The sequence below is a fragment of the Monodelphis domestica genome, chromosome 2, assembly GCF_027887165.1.
Source record: "Monodelphis domestica isolate mMonDom1 chromosome 2, mMonDom1.pri, whole genome shotgun sequence".
NCBI lineage: Eukaryota > Metazoa > Chordata > Mammalia > Didelphimorphia > Didelphidae > Monodelphis > Monodelphis domestica.
Genome location: NC_077228.1, coordinates 151,951,610 through 151,976,646, shown reverse-complemented (window position 1 = coordinate 151,976,646; position 25,037 = coordinate 151,951,610). Strand labels below are relative to the sequence as shown.

The following is a 25,037-nucleotide window of genomic DNA, read 5'->3' as shown; positions in this document are numbered from 1 at the left end:
CTTCAGAAGGTTGGACAGGATCCAGAGTCCTCTTTGGACTCCTCAGTATATGTGTGAGGTTGGCTGTCTCTTAAAAGGAAAGTTTCTGATTGTTGTTTTGACAGATATTTGTTTTACCTTCCAGACATTTACTGCCTGGTGTAATTCCCATCTAAGAAAAGCTGGTACCCAGATTGAGAACATTGAAGAAGACTTCAGAAATGGCCTTAAACTCATGCTTCTCTTGGAAGTCATTTCAGGTTAGTAGTAAAATAATTTTCATCGTTATAATCCTTGATGTATCTGTCTTCCACATACTTTACTCACTGTGTTATTACTTGAGTGAAAAGAGCTCTGGGACTAGACCTATCTCTTTGAAGCATCAGTTCAAATCCTGTCTCTGATATGGATTCACATCTTGTCTGTGAGACAATAGCTGTGTGATTGTGGAAGCCATATAACTTCTGTTATCCTTGGTTTCTTCATTTGTAAAATAGAAATATTGTTTGTGGTACTTGCTTTACAGAGTTGTTTTAAGAAAAACATTGTGAAAATCATATAGTTGAATTAGTTTTTAATATCTATTCCAAGATGAGTATTTTCCTTGGAAGTTATTGAGCTTTGCAATTGCAATATTAAAAATTATTCTTTGGCAAAATATTGCCTTCCTAGTGTAATGTAAGAAAGAGAGATCCAGGGGATTGCAATGAGAAGCCAGGCTGAAGGAGAGATCAGCTGAAGAGCAGTGGAGGAAGGGCAGAGAGAGAAGCCTGGGAGTTCTAAAAGTTCTAGAACTCTGAAGCCAAAGGTCAACAGTCTTCCAGCTTGGGAGGTGAAGGAGGAAGGTTGTTTTCCTGGAAGGTGAGAAAGAGCCCATCCATTTGGGACCTGTTATTCCTTCTGGGACTCAAAAATACCTCCACTAATACTCTTCAAGAACAGCTAACTGAATTCCTAAGAGGGATTTGGATTTGGACTCACTCTGGCCAGAGCCATCCAGATCTTTCCCTGAGATTTCTCTCTCTCCCTGACCTGTTCCTGGACTCCTGAAGTAAAAACTAGTTAGCTGAGGAATAGGGATCAATCACCGAGAACTTGGGGGTCAGTCTGCCAGAGGTCACAAGTGTTAGGGTTTCCTAGTCCCCAATTTCCTTGACTGATACCCTTATCTCTCCTTCTCTGTGTGAACCAAAATAAATTGTTTACTACTTTAGAATTAGGTCTGACTGGTTTCTGACACTAGGAAAGGGTACAGAAGATTTGAAGAGAATCACATCTCTCCCCGACAGGGGAAGGTTAGCTCAGGATCCCAGTGATCCAAACTGCCTAACCCAAGGAACATCTCTCCTTGATAGTGGGGTGATCCCAGGTTTCTGAAGGGAAGTGACAGTGGGTGTCCCTAAGGAGACCAGAGGCAGTCTATATTTCAAACCAAATATATTATATATACATATATAATATATTAACCTATATTTCAAACCAAATCCTAGAAATAGATTTTAAATGCCTACCCATTTATAGCTCCTCATTTCATCTTGAAATCCACTTTATCTTAAAATAATTGATTGTTTGATTGGCTTTCTAGGATTAGAACATCTGACATCATATTGCAGATTTTCTCTCTGGTTTAGTCCAGTGAACCCAAACAAATTGGTTCTGAAGATCAAGTTGTCATTAGAATCCTGCCAAGAAGGTTCTCTTTAAGAAAATTTAGATGAGGGCAGCTGGGTGGCTCAGTGTATTGAGAGCCAGTCCTAGAGATAGGAGGTCCTAGGTTCAAATCTGACCTCAGCCATTTCCCAGCTGTGTGACTCTGGGCAAGTCACTTAACCCTCATTGCCTAGTCCTTACCACTCTTCTGCCTTAGAACCAATACACAGTATTGAGTCTAAGATGGAAGGTAAGCGTTTTTTTTTTAAATAAAAATTAAAAAATAATAAAAGAAAGCTTGGATACTGAATATTATTGCTGTGGATCTTATCCTCATATAACCAATAGACTATATGTGTGTCATTTTCTTCCCCTCACAGGTGAAAGGTTGTCCAAACCTGATCGAGGAAAAATGCGCTTCCACAAAATTGCCAATGTTAATAAAGCCCTGGATTACATAGCCAGTAAGGGTGTGAAACTGGTATCCATTGGTGCTGAAGGTAAGCTGAGGTGTTGTTGAGGTGTTGTGAAGACAAAATGAGAAAGGGACAAAAGGGGTTCAAATTTGCCTAAAAAGGCATAAAACTACACAATTGAAAAAATTCTGTTACAGTAGGGGCAGGTGGTAGCATAATGAGTGGATTGAGTGCTGGGGCTTAGAATCAGGAAGAGACCTACCTAAGTTCAAATCCAACCTCAGATACTAACCAGCTATGTGAACCTGGGTAAGTCATTTCAACTGTTTGCCACAGGGTCTTTAACTGTAGAATGGGAATAGTAGCACCTACCTCTCTCACAGGGATGTGATTAGGATCAGGAGCTGATATTTATAAAATGCACTTAATACAGTACCTAATACATAGAAGGTACTATATAAATGTTTATTCCTTTCCCTCTATTAATGGTTATATATCTTAGTTGGCAGAAATTGAGAACTCCTTACACTGTTGGTCATTGGCTCCTGTGGCCAGTTAAAGCCTAGTCCCGTGTCTGATTGTTGGCAAGTTTTCCTAATAGAGTCTTAGAACTTGGGAATTTAATTGATTTCAGTCAAATATAGCTACAAGATTTCTCCTTGTGGGTCAGTTGTGAATTAATCTAGGAGTTGAGGAGTTTGGACCACACTACCACATTTGCAGACAATAGCATTGGGATTGTAAGTATACTGCTGATCCCAAAGAAATGTAAAAATTCTTTTCATGTGTATGCATTCTTATGTAATTGCAGGCATCATTGTTGAAAGAGTGTGATGATAAATGTGTTCAGATTATGTTGTTGCAGAGTTTGTTTTTAATTGTTTTTCTTGCCTACAGAAATTGTTGATGGCAATGTGAAAATGACCCTGGGTATGATCTGGACCATCATCCTTCGCTTTGCCATTCAGGATATTTCAGTGGAAGGTAAAATGTGAGAAAGATAACTATAAATAAAATATGAGAAAGAATAACATTAGAATATTTGTGGCAAGTAGTAAAAAATGAAATATAGCCTACAAACTAAGTTTTCTAAAGCAAAAGAATTGGTTATAGGATTGTATCAATTTAGGAATGTGACTAATTCAACTATACAATTATATTCACATTGGCAGCTAGGTGTCTAAGTGGATAGAGTGCTGGATTCGGAGTCAGGAGGACTTAGGTTCAAATCTAGCTGTGTGACTCGAGGCTACTCACTTATTTTCTCTGAACCTTAGTTTCTTCATCTGTAAAATAGTGATAACTTGTTGTGAGGAACAAATGAGATAACACATGTAAAGCATTTTGCAATCTTATATAAATAGTAACTGTTTGGGGGCTGGGCTTGAACAATGCTATGTAATTCCTGGAGGAAAGGATTAGTGATATATTCACAGCTCAAGTAGCTAAGAAAATGTACAAATATTTAGCTACTTAAATGTTTATTATAGGGCTAAAAATAAGTTTAATTAATTCATAGCTCTCTAGGTAGATTATTTGGGCTTACAACTGAAATGGAATTTCAGGTACAGAGAGAACTTATTGAAAATCAAGTCTTCCTTTCTTAACTTTTCATGGTAGCCCTCTCTCTAGTCCTTGCTGATTTACAATAAGGATATTTTAGAGCTTTGAATCTCCAAAGAAAATGAAAATCACTAGTCTCTTACTCCCACTCCACTTATCAATATTTTGATCTGTTCATTACAGCTAAAAGGTGTTAAGTTGATTTCTCTCAAAATAGATTTCCTATTTAGCTTGAAATCATCATCTATCTAGCTTTGGGTCTGTTTTAGAAGAGTCCCATTCCACCCCAATGTCTCAATTTAACCTGCTTTCATTAACCATGCTTCGGTCTTCCGGTCAAGATGGCGGCTTAGAAGCAGCAAAAGTTCAGACCTCATTAACTATGCTTCAGAACTCCAGCTTTTCACTTTCATAATCCAGGAGAGTCAGGGCATCTTCTAATCCTGACCCCTTTTAGTTATTAATCAATTATCAAATATTTATTGAGTGTTTTCAAGGCACTTTGGGATACAGAGCACAATTCTTACTTTCAAAGTGTTTATAATGGAGTTGGGCTACTTTTCATGATGTTGAAGACTTGTATAGGCACATAAATCAATCAATCAGCAAATATTTTAAAGTACTTACTACTTTCCTGGAATTTTTGCTTGGAGAAAGACAAATATAAATATAATCCCTGCCATCAAGGAGCTTGCATAGTAATAGGGAAACAACAGGAAAGTAGTTTCATATAAAACTTACAGAGTAGGAGGAAGGTAATCTTTAAAGAGGAAGGCTCAAGTTGCCAGGGAGAACAGGAAGGCTTCTACAAGAGGTGTTACTTGAGCAGGGTCTTAAAAGAAGTCAAGGATGGCAGGAGATAGAGGTAAGAAAGGAAAGCACTCCAGGTATGAGGGGACAACTTGTGAAAATGCATGGTGATGGTAGATGAGTATCCTGTGTGATGAATGGCAAGTAGGCTAGTATCATTGAATCAAAGAGTGGAGCAGATTAAATGAGAAAAGACTAAAAAGGTAGGAAGGGGAAAAATTATAAGAAACCATAAATGTCAAGCAAAGGGCTTTATAGTTCATCTTGGAGGTAGAAGAGAATGTCTAGACTTTTTTGAGCAGGGACAGTGACATGGGCAGATCTTTGCTTTAGTAAAACTATTTTGGCAACTGTGTGATGAATAGATTGGAGTTCAGAGAAGGTTGAAGTAGGGAGATCAATTAGAATGCTATTGAAGTAGTTCAGGTAAGAGGTAAGGATCTGAACTAGCAGAGTGGGTCTGTTAGGAGAGGGAAGATGCTGTTCAGGTAGAAATGACAATATTTAGTGATATGTGGGATGAGTGAGAGTAGGGAGTTGAAGAGGACAACAAGGTTGTGAACTTTGGAGACTCAGGGGTTAGTGGTGCCCTTAACAGTAGTAGTTGGGAAGAACAGATTTTTTAGGAAAGATGAGTTCTGATAAGGACCTATTGAGTTTGTGATGTCTATAGAAAACCCAGTTTGAAATGTCCAGGAGGCAGTTTTGAGATGTAGGATGAGAATTCAGAAAAGAGAATAGGGCTGGATATATAGATCAGAGTATTATATTATATTATCTTATATTATAATTACATCATATCATGTCATGTCATGTCATGTTATGTTATGCTATTATATGTTATGTTATATTATAAGTATAGAGATAATAACTGAACCCATAGGAACCCAGGGAGATCACCAAGTGAAATGGGATAGAAAGAAAAGAGAAAAAGACACAGGACCTGGGAGGGTGGGAAGCAGGATGGAAAGATGGGGAAGGCTTGAGTAAGAGAGAAGTAGAAGACTTGTCTTGCTTCAATGAAGGCTCCCTTGGCATTAGATAATATCAGTTCTTAGTGGTCTCAATCAGCATGTTTTTGTGACTTCTTCTGGCATCATTTAGTAGCCCTGGAGTAGTAAGTAGTGAAGAAGGGGACACTATGATGGTTAATTTAGATTAAGCCCTGCAGTGGTTAGTTTCAACTGCTAAAAAGTACAAATTGAACATCCTTAAAGTTCACTTTTTCTTAAAGAACATAGAATTCTAACCAAAGTAAGAGAAGTGTGACTCTTTTTAGATCTGCTTAAATAAGGATGACTTAAGTAGTTCACATACATTTATAGTCTCGGTAATTAGGGAGGCAGTAGGATATAATGGAAAACAGGTTACAATATCTGGGTTCATTTTTCACCTCTGTTACTTGTTAGTTCTGTGACCTTGGCCAGTTCACTTTTTCTTTTTTGGTCTATTATTTATTTGTAAAAATGTCTCCAAGGGCCCTTTTAGCTTAATTTACTGTGATTCTCTTAATTGTTCCATTATAAATGACTTAAAAAAAACTACATGAGCATTTTAAGCTACATAAAAATAACAGTTGTTCCACCTATAATATTGGCTTTATTATTACATTATCTCAATTAGCAAATCTTTATTAAAATAGATGGTACAAGATAAACATCAGCCCATCAAATATCTGAATCATCACACTAAATTAGTTACATTATGAATCCACAGATTTTACCAAACTTTAAAGATTATTTATTAATGGCATTATCCATATGTGGCTGTCCTGAAGGAAAACTAGAGTGCCAAAAGTGTTATAATTATGGATCTTGCTTAATAGGTTAAGTGCACTCTGTCAAATTAGTACCTTTAGGATTTTTATAGGGTGCATCTATTAGACAGACTTTCTTCAAAACAACTAACCAACAATTAAATAATTAAATGTAAAAAAAAGGCATAAAATTATTCTTTAGGCTGACTCTTTTTAGCCTTCAGCACAGTTGTTAACAAATTAACTCTCTAATTTAGATTATATAGACATTATTCTTTAATGATCTCATTGTAACCCTCTGTGAGTTTACCATTTAAAAGAAAGGATTGGAGGCAGCTGGGTGGCTCAGTGGATTGAGAGCCAGGCCCAGAGATGGGAGGTCCTGTGTTCAAATGTGAATTCAGACCCTTGATAGCTGTGTGACCCTGGGCAAGTCACTTAGCCCCCATTGCCTAGCCCTTACCACTCTTCTACCTTGGAACCAATACCCAGTATAGATTCCAAGATGGAAGATAAGGGTTTAAAAAAAATAAAAGAAAGGATTTTTTACAAATATAATTTTCTAGTGATGCCCTCTTTAAAAAAAAAATAGATTAGGCCTGAATCACTTTGGAGGATGTAGTCCCCTTCAACAGAATATTTTAAATTAAAACATAAAAATACTTCCCTCCAAATAAGAGATAGGCCTATCTGTTTATGAAGAGAACATCATGTTGGGGAAAACTGTCTCCAAATAGGCATTCCTTCCTTATGTCATGTGTATCTTGGAGAGTACATACTACAATGGAAAGAATGTTGGATATAGAATAAGAGTATCTGGTTTGAATCCTGCCTCTGCCACTTGTGTGGCCTTTAGCAATTTTCCTCTCTTTTCTCCCTAGGCCTCAGATTTCTCATCTATAAAATAATAATTTCTCATCTGTAAAATAATAAAATAATTCCAGCAGGAGATCTGTGATCTCTGATCATGTTGGTCTGGTAGGGACAATGGTGAATACACACTAAGAACCCTAAAATCAGTTGGTCTTTGACTAGATATTGTAACCATGTTTCTAATTTATCTTATATCATATAGCAGCATATAACTATTTTCTAATTTTCTAGTTTGATTTATATCTTCTAGCAAGGCATCACTAATGATGTTGGCTTATTTTCAGTCTTTAGAAGTCCTGGAAAGTTGTTAATTTCTCTAAAGTTAAATTCTGTATATTTTTCATGTTGGACCTCCTCCTGCTGATCCTGAAATCCCTTTATATTATTCCCTCAATGTAATATTTGCAGAAGAGAATGAACAGCCTGAGCCCTGCATTCTTGTGATCCTCATGTATAAAAACTGTTGTGGTACCAGTTTTGGTCATTAGCCATCCAGAGGACTTTGGTTAGGTAGTTGTGCTGGATGATGTGTTGTGAAACTAGCTGTGACTTTTTCCCTCTGTACATTCTTTTCTTTCTCTTTTTTTTTTAACAGAAACCTCTGCTAAAGAAGGTCTGCTTCTTTGGTGTCAGAGGAAAACTGCCCCTTACAGGAATGTAAATATTCAGAATTTCCATACTAGGTAAGAGATTAAGTTATTTTTAAAAATCATACTAGAATTATTGTGTGGTGGAAAGAACAAATGATTATTCATACTAGCATTTCTCCTTTTCTCCAGGGGTGATTTGTCCAGTTTTGCCTGGGAACAAAATTTTGCATGCAAGAAATACAAAGGAAGATTAATTTTTTGGAGTAGAAGTTGTGTAATGTCAGAATAATTCATTAAAATTGCTAGATTTTGACCTTTAGCAGATGGATAAACAGTAGGAAAGAAAAGGAGAGTATCTTTCTTTGACAGAGTGAGAAGAGTTGCATCCCAACCCGCACGTCTCCAAAATCCAATAATAATTTTTTTGCTAGGTTTCTGTAGCTATATGAGAACACTGTGTCAATAATATGAGTAATTAAGCAAATATTTATCAAACATTCATGGTGTCAGGCACCCTAGACAGCAGAGAAGAACAAAAGGCTGTGGGCCCAACAGTTTGGAAGGCAACACTTTAGATACATCTAATAGGAATTGAGTAATTCTGAGGGAGTGCAACATAGTTTGACACTGGATTACAAAGTAGGGGGAACATTTTAGTGTCAGCTTTGGAATGCTTCAAGGAAAAAAGTAAATATTGGGGTATGTTTTGCATGAGGATTTGAACTGACAAAGAGGAGAATCTGGACAAATTAGGCAGCCTGAGCAGTAAAATTGGAACAAGATAGAGACTATTATCCGTGTGATGCCACAAGGATGCTGGCTTGGTTAGAGTAGAAGGGTCTCTATTGAAATTTTGAGAGTTAAGACGGGATAGGAAAAAATGCAGGACCTTGAAAATCAAGATCGTTTGGACTTTCCCTTATAAGCAACAGGGGAATATAGAAATTATGGATCGGAGGGGTCAGTATAGTCCAAACTTCATCCTAGAACCTTATGTTACTCAATCACTTCTCTCCCCTCACTGTTTTTCTTAGTCATTTGGAAAAAAGAATTTAGGAATTTTGCCCCTTTTCCTTGAGACTGTAGTGAGTGAACTTGAATAGCAAATAAGAGAAGACATGAAAGTCATGAAAAGACTCACAAGCTATATAATTGAGTTGTCCATGAGATAGGATGAGCAATCAATGCCAGTTCCATTTTCTGAATGCAAAAATAAGGATATATACAAAGAAGATAAATTGCCTTTTATAATTCTCTAGTAACTCACATTCTCTGGATCACATTCTTTGTTCTCTGTCTCTGTCTCTCCTCACACCCTCTCCCATCACCCAAGCTATGTTCAATATGCCAACATTCCTTGGACTCTCATGAGATTCAAGTGAAAACCTAGGAATCTTAAAGTCCTAATTACAGTCTTTACTGGCATCATTGTTTAAAAAAAAAGTTTTTCTAATCATTTTTATTAGCTTTGTCCCAGGTAAATTCATAGTTAAGATAAGGTATCAAGACTTTTAAGTTAAAGGCTTTGCATTCCATGTTATTGTCAACAGAAAACCATATAGTAAGGGGTCTTTAGCTATAAAGAAAGTAGAATTAGGATCTATACTTTACAATAGTCATATGATAAAAAGTTTCTAGTTTACAGATAGGGTGTGTTCCAAAAGTTAATCTCTAAATTGGGTGTTTGAAACTGAAAATATTTTCTCATAGAAACAATGTTATACTTGGTGGTTAGCTCCCAGGCCAGATCAGACTATTAAAGCCTTAAAATCAGAAGTGCAGTATAGATCGAGTGTCTGTTGTTTAGCTCTATGAGGAGAGGTTCAACTCTGGTAAGTTTGGAGTTTGGGAAAAGGGTTGAGAAGATGGGGGTAGCATTTCTAGGTGCAAGAAGGAAGGGGAGGAAGGGTTGAGAGACTTCCTGTGGTCTCTGATCCCCCCCAAATGCAGAATTAATTGTCCTGAGCTTGGAGAAGAATGGGATCAAGTGGAGCACTGTGCCAGTATAATCAATTACTTAATTAACTTGTGTTCCCATTCTTTTTAACTCCTTACAAAGCTGGAAAGACGGCCTTGGACTCTGTGCGCTCATCCACAGACATCGACCTGACCTCATTGACTACTCAAAGCTTAATAAGGTCATTCTGGGTGACATAGCATGCTGACCCTTCAGGGTCCCAACTTGTGTTCCTTTGGCATGTTTTCTTAAGAATATGCACATCAGCACTGAACTAACTCTGGATATGCTTCTCCCTACTCCCAACCCCTTTGAAAAGGCCTTTTAAAAAGCAGTAATGCTATTTGAGCTAACCTTTACACAAGCAAGAAGCATGGCTGCTGGGTCAGACATATTTATGTGCATTTCTTTTTGTTCTGTCTTTGCCATCTTGAGCTCCTAACAGAGGGCTTAATAAGGTATCTGTCTGATTAAATTAAATTGGATATCACAGTCAGGACAAGGAAAAAAGGGGGGGGCAAACCTTTTTTATTCAGATCTGAATTGATAGGATGATTTAGTTTGATTTAACCATCACTCCATGGATTGTGAATCTGATCTAAGTCATTTTTGTCTGGGAGGAAGTTCAGATTCTCTTCTTGGGCTTCCTATTTCTTTTCTTTTCTTTTTGTTGCCTCATTTAGTTGCAAACGGACATATTTAGCATTAGTAATTTTGGTTCCCACAATTTAAGGCAATTGATGAAATGTACAAATATTGGGGCCAGGCACAACATATTAAACATAGTTTACAATCCAAGAGAGGAAAGGATGTTTTCTTTAAGAAATGTTAACTTTAGAATTTTCATTACTTTCTTGATCTGCTTTTTCATTATTTTATAAGTAGAGACCATATTAACTTGTATTTACATAATACTTTATGGTTTAGGCCAGAGCACTTTCTGGATTTAGTGAAATCTAGTTAATGTAAATATCACACCCATTTTACAGATATGGAAACCAAGGTGTAGATATGGAAATTCACATTTATATAGCAATTTAGAGTTTATAATATTCCTTAATTACATAAGGTGGCAATGGCAGTTGCATTTCTAGGTAAAGAAGGAAAGGGAGGGAGGGATCAAAGAAATCCTGTGCTCCCTGATCCCCACAAAATAAGGAATTAACGGTCCTGAGATTGGAGAAGAATGGAACCAAATGGAGCATGAATAGATCATGTAAATACTTGATTCCCATTTTTTAGCTGAGAAACAGGCTTAGAGAGATTACATTTCTTATACATCATGTAACTTGTCAGTATCAGCATGAGCACTCATCTCTAGGTTTCTTGGTTGCAGATCCAGCATTTTTTTTCTTCTATCCTATATATTTATCTATCTATACCTATACCTATTCTATGCCTTCTGTGCTATTTTCAAATTGAAAGAAACCATCATCCATCCTAAGTTTTTAGGGTGTTTTGTTTTTCTATTCAGGAAATAATGTAATTTAACAATGTTAATGGCAACATAACTCACTGCTGGTAAACAGTTTTATCAAATGGTGATAATATAACACAAAATTTATTTCTGGTTTCTGCCATGTTTAGTTGGCTATTGGAGGGATATTTTTATTTTTGTCTTGAGCATGGAGTTTGTCTCTGCTTTATATTGTTCTCAGCTATGGGACTAAAGAAATAAGTATAAGAGCAATTTCCCTTTGGATTTATGCATCTGGCTGGACAACACATGAAGTATTTACCAATCACTATACAGACAATGCATCTGAAATCATATCAGGCCATACATGAGAGAATTTGGTGTCCACAGTTTCAGTTTGTCTAATATGCTTTTTTTTAAATCAACTTTTTTTCTCCATCTGCAAATAAGTATTGGACATGGAATTAGAAGTGGAAGTAGTGTAATACAGTAGAAAGAGTCTGGATTTAGAGTCAAAGGACTTACATGCAAATTCTGGCTCTACCACTTCCTGCCTGTGTGATCTTATAGAAATTATCTAGTCTCTCTAGGCCTTAGTTTCCTAATCTGTAAAAGCAAATGGTTAGTTCAAAATCTATGAATTTGCTGAAAAGCACATTTCAACCAGTTATAAATAAAACTTAACAGAATTTTCCAAAAATGGAATGAGGTGCCTTAGTAGGCAGTTAGTCTCCCATCCATTAAAGGACTTCAAATGAAGCTAGAAGAATACTTGTTAGAAAAGTTGTAGAAGAGATACCTTCTCAGATGTAGTATATTAAGTAACCTTTGAAGCCCATTACAACTCTGAAATTCTAGGATTCTAAAGTATTTCTTAAAGGTCCCTTGTAGGTAAAAAAATATATCTATGCACATATATATAATATATATATTCATATCTTAGTACCATTATGCTTGTGGGGAATCATTGAGAACAGACTCACATTACTCTTCTTTATTTTATAAATATCAAGAGTTAACTGAAGGTAGAGATAATGATAGCAGACACAGCTATCTATATCATCATAATTTCCTATTAAATATTCAAATGCTTGGATGTACTTTAATCAGTACTATCCAAGGCAATTTGCAAATACACACAGTATATCTTTATGGCAAAAAATCAAGAATGGATAATAAAATGGTGATCTAGATTTTCTTTGGCTGCTTACAATGGTTCAACACAATCATTTTTCTTGATGTAGCCTATGACCTCCTAAAATATCCAAAACTTTGAAAATCAATCTAACATTGTCAATAGAGTATAAATATATACCTATAGGTTCTATTTGATATCTGGAAGCTTATAGTCCAAGATGGTATCCTTAAAAATATGGTTAGCCATTTAAAGCTGTTAGTTTAATGCCAGATTTTAACTTAAAAAATTCTTATAGACTTTTGAAAATATTAGCATGAAAGTAGCTTAGTAGGATTTCGTTGATGAAATAAAGTTGTTTTTCAGTCCGGTGATTTGTATGCTTTCTTAAGCTGATACTAACATTTGGCTGAAAAAAATTTGATCACAACAATTATATGCTCTCAAAGTCTAGAAAACTTTATTCAGTTGCTTTATTCAACACTATCCTTACACTGTGATTAAGTGTCTGATGCCTGAGCTTGTCAGACATTATGTACAGTTATATGTTGTTCTGTGCAACCCGTACATAATACTGTAGAATTTCTATTGAAATATTAAAATGGTTTCAATGATGAAATAGTATGGTAAGAATATCATTTTTTCCTAGATTTCTAGTCCACTTTTTGTTGAGATTCTTTTTTGCTTTTATTATTCCCTCAAAATATGAGATCCACACATGGTCAGTAAACCTGTGTCATCCATCAAACCAGGCTTAGAAATATTGGTCTTGATTCTACTTTTGATTTCCTAACAGCTCACTGAAGTTTTGTAGAAGAAGACATTTGTCATTAATAATAATAGTGTTGAAAATGTTCATCCCAGCCTCTTAAAAAATCATGAAAAGATGCATTTTCTGTGCAGTGTTTTTATCCCAAGAGCTTTGTGATTCATTTTGTTGTTTGTAAGATTGTGCATGTACAGTTTGTCTTGGTATGATACTGGCATATGTGTTTCAAGAATAATTTAACTCCACTGTAATATCTTTATTTATATTTTTCTCCAAACATTTAAGTTGAAATGGGTTGGATAGCAAGGAAAATAAAACTACTTAAGCTAAAATGTATTTTAGTGAAAAAATGTTTGTGGGGGATGTATCTTACTAAAATATGTGTTTGGGGGTGGTAAAGAGGAAGGATGTTTCCTTCAGAAAACAAAATATGTAAAGAACATTATTAGTAAGTATTAGATTTTTTAAAAAGCTATATTTGCTTAAATTGGTTATTCCTTTTTTCCCATTCAGGATGACCCTGTAGGAAATATTAACCTGGCCATGGAAATAGCAGAAAAGCATTTGGATATCCCCAAGATGTTGGATGCAGAAGGTAGGATTTGAATTGTACTCAGTGTCTTTTGTTATTTCTGGACAGTATTATGTTAATCTATTAGTTCTGTATAGTGTGATTTTTGCAACAGTGTATTTTAAACCCTTACCTTCTTTCTTAGATTCAATACTGTGTATTGGTTCCAAAGCAGAAGACTAGTGAGGGCTAGGCAATGGCGATTAAGTGACATGCCCAGGGTCATTCAACTGGGAAGTGTCTGAGGTCAGATTTGAATCCAAGACTTCCTATCCCTAGGCATGGCTCTCAATCCACTGAGCCCTCTAGCTGCCCCCTATATTTCTTAATGAGTGGTCATCTTGGTGATGCATATATTATTGCAGAATTTCATGTATAGGTTTTGCCTTGAAACTAAAAAAAAAATTTTTTTTTAAAGTGGAGGATAAAGAGAAGAAATCTCTTCTCAAGCTAAACTATGAGAAGACTGATAAGTAAAAAGAACCACACATTTTTTGTTATGGAAATGAAGAACACAGAATTATGAATGTACTTTTTTGGGTAACTTTAAAAATGACTTTCTTAAATTTTAGCAGAGGCATATTTTTCTTTATCATATGGACACCTGTGCAGCAAGTGAACCTAAATGTGAGATATGAGAATTCTTAAGAACTATAGAATTAAGTCTGTTCCTTTCTAAAAACAGTTATACTCACCATATTCTAAGTATTTGATCAGCAGGGGTGACCACTAAATATCCATCACTTTCCTTTAAGCAAGTATCAGATAATCTAAAGATCTGGAAGAACTTCATCTTTTTCCTCAGTGTTGTATGGTTATTGCCCATTATGGTGTCTTGTAGCATATATGCTTTCATACCCTTTCTGTAAATACAGAGCGAGCCAAATTTTTCTTTACATCTAATACAAGTCACTTTCAGTGTAGATAATTCTTTTGTCTCACCCTGTATTTCTTATTAACACCTACCACTCATTTAGTCTTATGTAAACAGTAAATCAAGTGTTTTCCGTCTTTTCCCTATCACTCAGTTCCTTCTTCCTTTACTCATTTTTGATAGTTTTACTTTATGTCTCTTATTTATTTTTTCAACATTTATCAAGCTACTCTTTCAAAGCAGAGCACTTTGTGCTAGTTGCCAGGTCTTGAGTGACAAGGTCTAGTTGTGGTCTCTGTAAGACTGCTTTAAAGAAATACAGTCAGTTCATAAAACAGTGAAATAATACCATGAGAATACTCAATCTTCATTTTCACCCATATTTACTCTTTCTAAGCTCTGTTTATCTTTATGGATTCTATCCTTTGCCCTGATCCTATGGGAAGTAATGATTTAGGGTTCATTCATTGTGCCAATTCTAAAAGAGGGTATTAGGATTTTGGTAAATTTCTTCATTTGTAAAATTATTTCCTAATAGCCTAAAATTCAGTTTCCATAGTTAAGACTCTGATTCAGTCACTCATTCCCTATTGGATCACTCTCACTACCATTCCTTCTGGTATTTATTGACTTTCCTACTATTTCCTGAAATTCTGGCTTCTTTATCAAGAACACTTCCATTCTTTCTGTTTGTTAAAGAAGTTAACATTACACCTGCCCTGTACTCTATTGTCTCCCATTCCATTTTTCTATTTCTTTTTCTCCTCTTTTCTTCTAAAATGTAGAAGATTCACATATTCTTTTGCTAATATGCTGTTTTTACCTTCTTACAACACCATCTTATAAGACAGTGATGCCAGAGAATCAGAAACATGACCAGTATAGAAGTAGGAACACATCGATATGTATTATGTATTTTTCATCCCATAAGTTCTTTATGTTCATTTCTGGTAAACTCTGAGTGATTAAAGTAGCATTATATTATAATTCTCTTTACCTGTCATTCTTGCATTGTAATGTTGCTGACTAGTCTCATCCTGGAGGATCTCTCATCCCATCTAAAAAGCCCTTCTCTGTCCCATGGTGTTGGTTGCCTTATTTTTGCAAATCATGTGTCTGTTGTAGAGCTTTAAATGGGGACATTGTCATTGCTGATAGACCCATCCATGAAACTAACTACATGATCCATAATCTTACATTTGGTGAGATTCTTCCTCAATTTAACCAATTTATCAGCTAACTGAAAAAAAGAGAGAGGCTACTTCATTGGTGCCAGTTCCCTCTACTCTGCTCCTTTTTTATGCTTTTTTGGGGGAGTGGAGTTAGGTCAGTAGTGAATGTACATGTATGAATGTATATATGGGAAGAAATCTTGATGATTCTTGTTCCCCCACAGTATATGACAAAATCTAGACCATTGGTTTGAGTTCTGCACACTCCCCATGGCCTATCTTCTGTTAAACTCTAGAGCTGGATAAATCTTGGAAAATTTAAATCTAGCCTTAGCCCTGGATGCGAAATGTCCAGCTAGTTTGGGACTCCTCTGTGGTAGCCTAATGGAGCCATAACCTTCTCTTTGGTGACTTTTAAATCTTTGTGGGAAGTGATGGATTTTTAATAGGTGCTGTTTTCATGATCTGATCAAAACACCATCCTCAGTAGAAAAGAATCCCTTGCTTCCTTTTCTCTGCCCGCTGGTCAGTCGGCAGAAGGCTGTTGTCTTCAGAATGTCCAAGAAGTTAACCTTCTTTTTTCTACACAGATTTAGTATATACTGCCAGACCTGACGAAAGAGCCATAATGACTTATGTTTCCTGTTACTACCATGCATTTGCTGGTGCACAGAAGGTGAGGATGTAAATGATGAGCAGCTACCTCTCACCCTTCACCTTCTGTATCTTAAATTTTTTCCATTGTTTTTTCTTTTTATTTCCTTCTTTCCTAATAAGAAAACCCTTCTGGTGCTTTATAGACTGGTGTTTTGTCTCTTATAAACTAGTTTTCTTTGAAATCTCTTTTTTTCCCATCTGTGTAGCCATCAGCAGTATGTGTTTTATTTTTCAAAAGATTTCCATGCTGTTTCATAATTCTACATTCTTTTTAACAATGGTGTATTGAAACCCAGGGTCCAGCCTTTGTCCTCGAGAATTACCACATGTCTATCTAATTGAATTCTGTCCTTTGCCTAAACCTAGTGCAGAAAGAATTAAGTTCTAAATTGGAAAAAATATATAGTATGCCAATATGCCTTGTGCAGGAGAAGAAAAGATGAGGTCAATGGAATGGGACTGTTTTCTCTTTTCTTGTTGGGTATTAGAGGAGCCTTTATGAAATATTTGCATTCAGAAATATGATAGTAAATGTTTTCTCTCTCTTCTTGTCAGATATTAGAGATCTTTATTAAATATAGTATCACAAATGTGACAGTAAAAATTATAGTGATTATATAAGTTTTATACTTTTCTTGTTGGATTTTTGTTATTACTGGCTATTTTTAAATGACCTGGTAAGTAAACAGTTAATTACTAATGACTCTTGAGTTATACACAGTCAAATTCAGATTTCAAGAAAGAACAAAATAGCGGCAAGGTTGCAAAGATAAAAGAGTCAACTCATTGCAAATATTGCCAAAATTCTGTTTGTTGAAAGTTCCTCAGAGAAAACCAGAAGGCCTTTCATTTTTATCTGGCCTAGCCAATTTAAAAGAAAATTACATGCAGCTTGACTGCTCATTAAGAATAGTTATAATGTTTTCTTGTTCAGTTATTTCCAACTCTTCATGACCCCATTTGGGGTTTTCTTGGCAGAGATACAGGAATGGTTTGCCATTTCCTTTTCCAGCTAATTTCACAAATGAGAAACTGAGGCAAAGAGAGTTAAGTGTCTTGCCCAGGATCATACAACTAGTAATTGTCTAAGACCACATTTGAATTCAAGAAGATGAGTCTTATTGACTCCAGGCCTAGCACCCTTTTCACTGAGCCACCTAGCTGCCCATAATTATAATTTCTAATGAAGAATTAGATGAGTTTCCACCTTAACTGAATTATCAAACATTTTTTAAAAAGCAAGTAAACTGGGGAAAGAAACCAGGTCTTGGTTTGATTTCTTTTTAAAATTTGTTTTGTCTCTTTTTATTTTTGTTCTTAATGCTTTTTCTAATAAATCTCATGGGATTATTTCAGTTTTCTATATTCTCCATGAAGCTCAGGGTTGAGGGAATATGCTCATTCAACACACAGAAGAGTCATCGGGTCAATTAAAAATCCACTCTGTTATTCCTTTTGTTTACTTTGGTTTTTACTCTTCATTTTGTGTGTGTCTGTTTGTATTTCCTTTTATTCTCTCCTCCCCTTCAGACATTGTGAATACTCCCAAACCTGATGAAAGAGCTATCATGACTTATGTTTCCTGCTTCTACCATGCTTTTGCTGGAGCAGAGCAGGTATTCAACACCTGGCCCATCCAAGTTGCTATGCGCTTTTTTTTTTGGCTTCATTAAAAAAAAATTGTGTGTTGTGTATGTATATGTTTATTGTGCTTCACATCTTACCTGAGTTAAACATTTTGAAAAAAACCCTTATTTTTTAACATTGGCAAGTATATTGGTCAAATCACTTTAATAGTTCCAAAATATTTTTTATCATCTCTTATTTGGAGATGTTTCTCTTATTTTAGTCATAACTTAAAAATTTACGTAACATGATAACTCTGCTACATTCAGTTAGCAGTAAAGGGAATATTTGAAACAGAGAAATAAGTGCCCTTTTAAAGGCCTTTAATCCCCAAACCTGCCAATGTTGAATAATTTATTCTAATGTCTTTAATATTTCCAATTAAAAGAAGATTTTTTCCTTTAAAAGGAATAACCCTTTGTTAGTCATTTCAACTAAAGAAGTATTTTTATTCTAAGGGAGGTTCTGGTAGTATCCGTTGGCTTTCTACATATTTACTTATCATTACTTCTTGAATCTGTACTTGGTGAATCCTGCTGGATGGACAGATTCGGGGAGATAAAGCATGTCTTTTTTTCTTGCATTTGGGAACCTGCATGTTCCTTAGGGCCACTTCTGAATGGAAGAAAAGAAAGTGGCACAGTTTAGGGATTGTGTGGTGATGCATTGACTGGAATAGGGCATTGGCCTGGAAGCCTGGATATTTAAGTAAGTCCAATTGACTTACTATATGATCATGGTATAAGTTATAGTTCAGCACATCACCTCATGAGCTTCCTTTTCATAAAAAAGAAGGCTTCTCCTTTGAGCAAATTCTTGTGAGGAAAGAAAAACCAACATTGGTGATGGACTCTGAGCCCTGTGAGGAATGATATATATCATCAATTACAGAGGAAGAACAGATGTGCTTTTCAAAAGTTCAGGTGTCTTCTTACAATCTTGAAGTCAAGGCAGTTGGAAAATAGATATTAAAGGACCTGAGATCCTTAGTGGCCTTGGATGTTTTTTGGGAGGACCTTTCTCTCCCTTGACCCTAGGTACTAACTTGCCTGATGTTTTAAAATATGTTGTTTGTACTCTAACCTACTTAGCCTGCCTATATGAAAACTGTAGTTAGGTGTAAAGGCACCTACAGTATTCAGAAATATTTGTATTCAATCTTATTGTTCCCTAAACTAACACACATGATCTGCTCCTTTGGCAGTGACTTTGTTTCCCCTCATTACCTCCCATTCCCTACTCCATTCAGTTTTTGTATCTGCTCATCGGTATCAATAGAGCTGTCCTGTTTACTTATTGTGTTTTACAGGCCGAGACGGCAGCTAACAGGATATGTAAGGTTCTTGCTGTGAATCAAGAGAATGAGAAACTGATGGAAGAATATGAGAGGCTAGCAAGTGAGGTAAAGAAAGACTGGTGAACTACAATGGGGTCAACACTTAATCCAGATAATGAGGCCAGAGGGTGATAAACTGATTCCTAGTTATTGTTTCTTCTTTTTCTTTTTTCTTTCTTCTCTTTTCTTCTTTTTTCTTTTGCATTTTGCATCTCAGGTGGAGTAAAATGTAGGAATGGACATGGATCTTGGAGGCTGCTAATCCTTTAGCAACACAATTATTGGCAATGTGTCATTGGAGAGATGCTTCAAACAATCCTGAGTTGTGCTCATTGGGGGTTCTGAGAGTAGTATTTGATGATATTTTTAGCTGTGATAGAGTTAAACACCCTTTAAGGTTGATGGAATGCTAACTGGAGGGTAGCTTCTACTAGATGCCACGTTATTCATGTGCTTCAGTCCTGAGTGATATATCTGACAGTTTCCTCTCTGCTCAGGAACTTTGTTGCTCTCCTGAAGCACTTCCCACTGCTTGGAATCAGGGGAATTTGTCTCACTTACTGGGTGCACATGTTAAGCTGGTTGGATGAACGTGTTCAGGAGTCTTAGTCAAAGTATTTGGATAGAGAGGCTGGTCATGACTCTAGCTAGAATCCTGTTTAGAATAGTATGTGTTAAACATCTTTCCCTAAAACTAGGCTTGTGAAAAATAGCCCTTCTCTTACAGTTTGAAGAGGCTTGACTTCCTTAAAGATATTATTTTCTCTAAGTTGAAGAGAAAAGAGATTTATATATATTCAAGATGACCTGTAAGGTGAACATTAACCAATTGGAGATGGAAAATAATTTTAGCATTGAATTTCACTCTCCAAGCCTAGTCAGTATTAGAGGAAATTGTATTCATTCCAAGATACAAGTTAATATCTCCCCAGATAAACTACATCACATCAGTCTAATGTAATAGTTTATGTGTGTGTGTTGACAACTGATTAGATGTCTAATCTAATGGTTCTGGCCCAAGTTTAGGCTGGGCCTAAACCCTTTGATCCCTATCTCTCTTTACCATGTCTCTTCTTATTTTTTATTTCACTTTGACTGCATGAAATATATGTGTATCACTCTTAAGAAAATATCCTTTTAAATTTAATTTGTTGTCATCCTCCAAATAAATAGGCAGAAAGGTAATTTATGAGTGGTGCTTCATGCAATTCACTTCTAAAATCTAGATTTTAATTTGCAAGGTATAATGTGTACTTTATATTCAGAAATTCCCCATTATACTTAGACTCATACCATATAGATTATTTTTCCCCAAGTAGACTAGATTGATATGTATTTCAGAGTAGAATCAGTCTCAGGGATATACTTCCATTTCTTTCTGGTAAATGTCTTCATTATAAGCAAGGCCCATTTGAAGAGCAAATCTCTGATAAGAATTTTAATTCTACCTACCTTTTGCCAATTTACATGGCATTGTACTCCTACCATGTAAGAATTTTTATTTGGAAACTCCATTCGGCATTTGTCTGCTATTGTCTGGTTCCTGAGTTTACTGTAAATGTCACATTTGTAACATATGGCTTGCTTTGATACCTCAAGTTCTCTATTGCCCAGTCAAAGTTCTCTATTGCCAAGAATTATGGGTAGATTTAGCTGTAATAACAGGTAGAATAGATAAGAGATTTCTACAACTTCATTTATACTAGCCATAGGGTACTCATTCCTCCACCTCTTTTAGTCAATATCCAGTATGTAAAGGTCTTTGCAAACCATAAAGCACTATATAAATGCTAGCTATTGTTATTACTGTTTATGTATCAAATGATGTGCCCTTATTTTAGATTTACAGTTTCATTTGTTGAAGTTAGGGGTTTTTTCTGCTGAAAATTATTTTTTATTTTGGGAACAGCTTCTGGAATGGATTCGTCGCACAATCCCGTGGCTAGAGAATCGGACTCCCGAGAAGACAATGCAAGCCATGCAGAAGAAGCTGGAGGACTTCCGAGATTATCGTCGGAAGCACAAGCCCCCCAAAGTCCAAGAGAAGTGCCAGCTGGAGATTAACTTCAACACCTTGCAAACTAAGCTGAGGATCAGTAACAGACCAGCTTTCATGCCATCAGAAGGCAAAATGGTTTCAGTATGTAAATCAGAGAATTAACACTTCCATTTTCCTTGAGGGACACTCACTTGGCTGAATGATGCTTAACTTGGAAATCTCCCCCTGATGGAGTAATATGCTTGGCAATTTTCATTTCTTAACTATTAGTAATTACTTCTGTGTAATTGCCAATTTTCACATGATTCTAGTGCCTTTGGCTTTTTTTTTATCCTCTTCAACAGTATGAAGCCTGAACACTTCCTCTTGGTACATAGAAATATCTTCCCTTATTTATGGAGTTATGCAAGCTATTTTCTTGGTTGTAATTTGGAATTTCATTTTCTTCAAATTAAAAACTAAACTTGGAGGACAGTTGCCTTGTTTCAGAAGGGTATCAGATTGTTAGCTGATGGCTGCAATTTGCTTGGTTGAATAAGTTATTGAAGATATTTGGTAGTCTTGCTTTAAAAAAAAATGTAGTGGTCATTTAGAGAGGAAAAATAAAGCTATTTTCAAACATAAATTATAGAAAATTTTAAAGGCCAAAATAGTAAAGTTAAAAATAACCTATATCCTTTGTTTCCAAATTCCTCCTAGGATATTGCTGGTGCTTGGCAGAGGCTGGAACAGGCTGAGAAAGGTTATGAAGAATGGTTGTTAAATGAGATAAGGAGACTAGAACGCCTGGAACATCTGGCTGAGAAATTTAGGCAGAAAGCTTCAACTCATGAAAGTTGGGCATATGGTAAGCTGATTTGGCTCAAATTACGTATAGAGGTTAATTGGAGTTAAGCAGAGACCAAAAGAATCTTGGAAATGCCATTGACTTGTGTGACCCTGGGGAAGATTTAACATCTTTGTTTTAATGCTTCTGGACTGAATTTCTTCAGGAAGTATATAGGAAGATGCAGTTTATAATCCAACTAATGGCTTTTGGTCCATTCAATCTATCTTATCTCTTTTCAACAGTTATTGGTGCTTCTTTTGTTTGCTGCTCATAACCCACATCTCCTTTCACTGTGCTTCCTTGAATTAAATGAGATACATTCTTCATTAGCATTTTTAAATTATCTGTGCTGCACCCAACACTGTCTTAGTTGTTATACGGAATATCATTTGACTAAGCATCTGCCCATAGGAAGTTTGTTAAATTCTATACAAAATACAATTTCCCATTTTAAAAAAGTAGCCAACAAAGCAAGAATGTGACTACTAGCTTTATTTTTACAATGCTACTACTTTGTTTCAAATTTATTATAATTTCTTTCATGGTTTAGGGTATATCTAGTCTAGCATTTACTATGTGCCAGGCATTGTGCTAAGAGCAGGAAATTCAAATATAAGGACAAAGGCAGTTCCTTTGTCCCTGCCCTCAAGGAACTTACATTTTAATAGGGAAAGACTTCATGTTAGAGGAAGCTGGAAGGGCATGTTGTATGTTGATAAAGGTGCATCATTCTCCTTAAAAAGGTTCTGCAAGGATCTTTCCTTCCTTCCTTTCTATCCCCCTTATTTCTGCTCTAATAACAATTCTAAGTCAGAAGGGCAAAGGCTAGGCAAATAAGGTTAATTGATTTGCCCAAGGTTACACAGTGGAGGATACTGTCAATGTATGAAGTCCAGGGATTGATTCCAATGATGGAATGAGCTTATGGAGTGAAGAAGTTTCTGAGACATTGTAAAGAAGGATTAGGAGAATCTGGAGTGCAGCCTAGAAAAGAATGAAGGCAATTCTTGAATACTTTCATAGCTATGCTAATAAATTTTTTGGCATTTTATAATCATCTACTTTGTTAATAATTTGCCTAAACATTGTGTTTCAAATCTTGTTTCGTTTGCTCCTCCCAACAACTATTTGGGTTAGGGAATGTAGTTATTATTATCCCCAATTTTGGGATAAGGAAACTTCAGACTGAAAGGGAAAGCAATTTGCCCAAAGGCATATAGCTAATAACTGTGCCACATTCAAGTCCTCCTCTGTTCACTTAATCTATCTACTATATTGCTTCACTCTGATAATAAAGATGGAATGAAATAGGAGAAAGAGGAAATTACTCCTACTTTTCTCACAAGTTATTCTTCTAATTGTTTTTATCAATTAATAATCTCTTGTTAATGAAAAATAGTTGATTCTTACCCCTGCCATTTCCTTTTTTTGGCATTTTAAAAATTCATTAAGTTCTAGTTGCTTTCTAGAATGAAAACCGTAATCCTCTGAGGAAAGTTGTCTGCAATTAAATTTGGGTCAAGGTGATGATCACGTCAAACTCTCAAGATTGAGGAAGTATTCACAGGGAGATAGATGCAATTCTAGGAATAAAAATCTCTTGTCATATCCGAACGCATATATCCATGGAAATTACAGAATTGAATCAAAATGAAACTAGGAAAAGGGTCAAACAAATGGATGGCAGACAAAATATCATGTCTAATTATCATGAGTAGAGGGAAACTGAGCTAGACATCACTAAGTTGCTAAGCATTGACCTAGGAAATTAGGTTACATCCTAAATGAATTGATGTAGGCAAATTTATGCACACCAAATATTTCTTCCTGCCCACCCACTCTCCACCCTTCATTTAGACATTAATTATCAGAATGTGAAGGTTCCTGGGAAGCATCAATGTGAGTGATGTTCCAAGTTCTAATTGAAATAGTTATGGACCTCTGCATTATGGCAATTATTTTTCCTCTTTCTCTTGGTTCTTTGGAGTTACGTTGCTCATACTACACTCTGCAGCTATGAACAGGCTGACACATGGAATCAATGTATTAATAATCTCTTACCACAACCTTTTTAGGCAAGGAACAGATCTTGCTACAGAAGGATTATGAGTCTGCTTCTCTGACTGAAGTCCGCGCTTTGTTGAGGAAACATGAGGCTTTTGAGAGTGACTTGGCAGCTCACCAGGACCGGGTGGAACAGATTGCTGCCATTGCCCAGGAGCTGAAGTATGTTCTATTTCAAGGCATGCAGCTGCTGACATTTAACTGATAAACTCTTTCCAGTGAACCTGATCATGTCGTAGGTACAATGTAAGAATTCCACAGATAGCTTCTCAAGTAGATTATCCAGAGTCCAGCAGGGGAGACCTTCTTCTCTCTTCCTGGACTAAATTTAGCAAGAGAGCAAAGCTGGGGAATTCTACAGCAGCAGGAGGTGATTGAGGCTCTGTGTGTGTGTGTGTGTGTGTGTTTAAATGAATTGAATTTAATTCATATTGATCTTCACCTTTGGTAGAAATTATTGTGCTTCCTTGCATTGTTATTCCATTAAACCTGGCTCCTAGCATAGCTGACTGCATTGCCAAGAAATGAATCTTGAGGAGTTAGGAGCCAAAGAAAATTAAAAATCATGTTACTCTAAAATTATCTGATGTATGATGGGGGGAAAGCCCCATGACTCTCAATCTCATTGTATCATTAAAAAAATCATTTTTTTTTATTCTGTTAATGAGCCCAAGAATAGTTTTAAAAGGAAGACCAATGCCACTATCTCACTATCCTTGACATATTCTATACGTCCTAGATAAAATCTGCTGGTCAAAAAGAATCTGTTAGGTCAGCTCCTTGGAAAACTTGAGATTAACTTTTGTTGAACCAGTAGTATCTCTAAAACAGCAATTTTAGCACTCTTTAATAAAGTGTTCTGGTTAAAGTATTATTTAACTTTTCCTTAAACTTGGTGAAAGCAAACACCTGAAGGATGTTTTTCCCCCATAATATGTTCCTTATTATCAGTAAATATGATGAATGAATGAAATATAGTTACTACATGATTCTT

The 25,037-nt window shown here is 35.9% G+C and overlaps 1 protein-coding gene across 2 annotated transcripts in view; it reads left to right on the top strand.

Annotated features, from left to right (window-relative positions):
• Nucleotides 1–25,037, top strand: part of ACTN2 (actinin alpha 2) — a 102,228-nt gene that overhangs the window by 53,770 nt on the left and 23,421 nt on the right. Inside the window, exons 2-12 of one of the 2 annotated variants that reach the window (XM_007481574.2) lie at nucleotides 125–239; nucleotides 2,010–2,129; nucleotides 2,943–3,029; nucleotides 7,643–7,730; nucleotides 9,697–9,775; nucleotides 13,429–13,510; nucleotides 16,123–16,208; nucleotides 19,125–19,217; nucleotides 21,061–21,291; nucleotides 21,850–21,997; nucleotides 24,055–24,205. In XM_007481574.2, coding sequence (XP_007481636.1) covers nucleotides 125–239; nucleotides 2,010–2,129; nucleotides 2,943–3,029; nucleotides 7,643–7,730; nucleotides 9,697–9,775; nucleotides 13,429–13,510; nucleotides 16,123–16,208; nucleotides 19,125–19,217; nucleotides 21,061–21,291; nucleotides 21,850–21,997; nucleotides 24,055–24,205 — 1,280 coding nt within the window. Of the gene's footprint in view, nucleotides 1–124; nucleotides 240–2,009; nucleotides 2,130–2,942; nucleotides 3,030–7,642; nucleotides 7,731–9,696; nucleotides 9,776–13,428; nucleotides 13,511–16,122; nucleotides 16,209–17,719; nucleotides 17,806–19,124; nucleotides 19,218–21,060; nucleotides 21,292–21,849; nucleotides 21,998–24,054; nucleotides 24,206–25,037 lie in introns of both variants that reach the window. The other variant, XM_001368616.3, reaches the window with a different exon arrangement.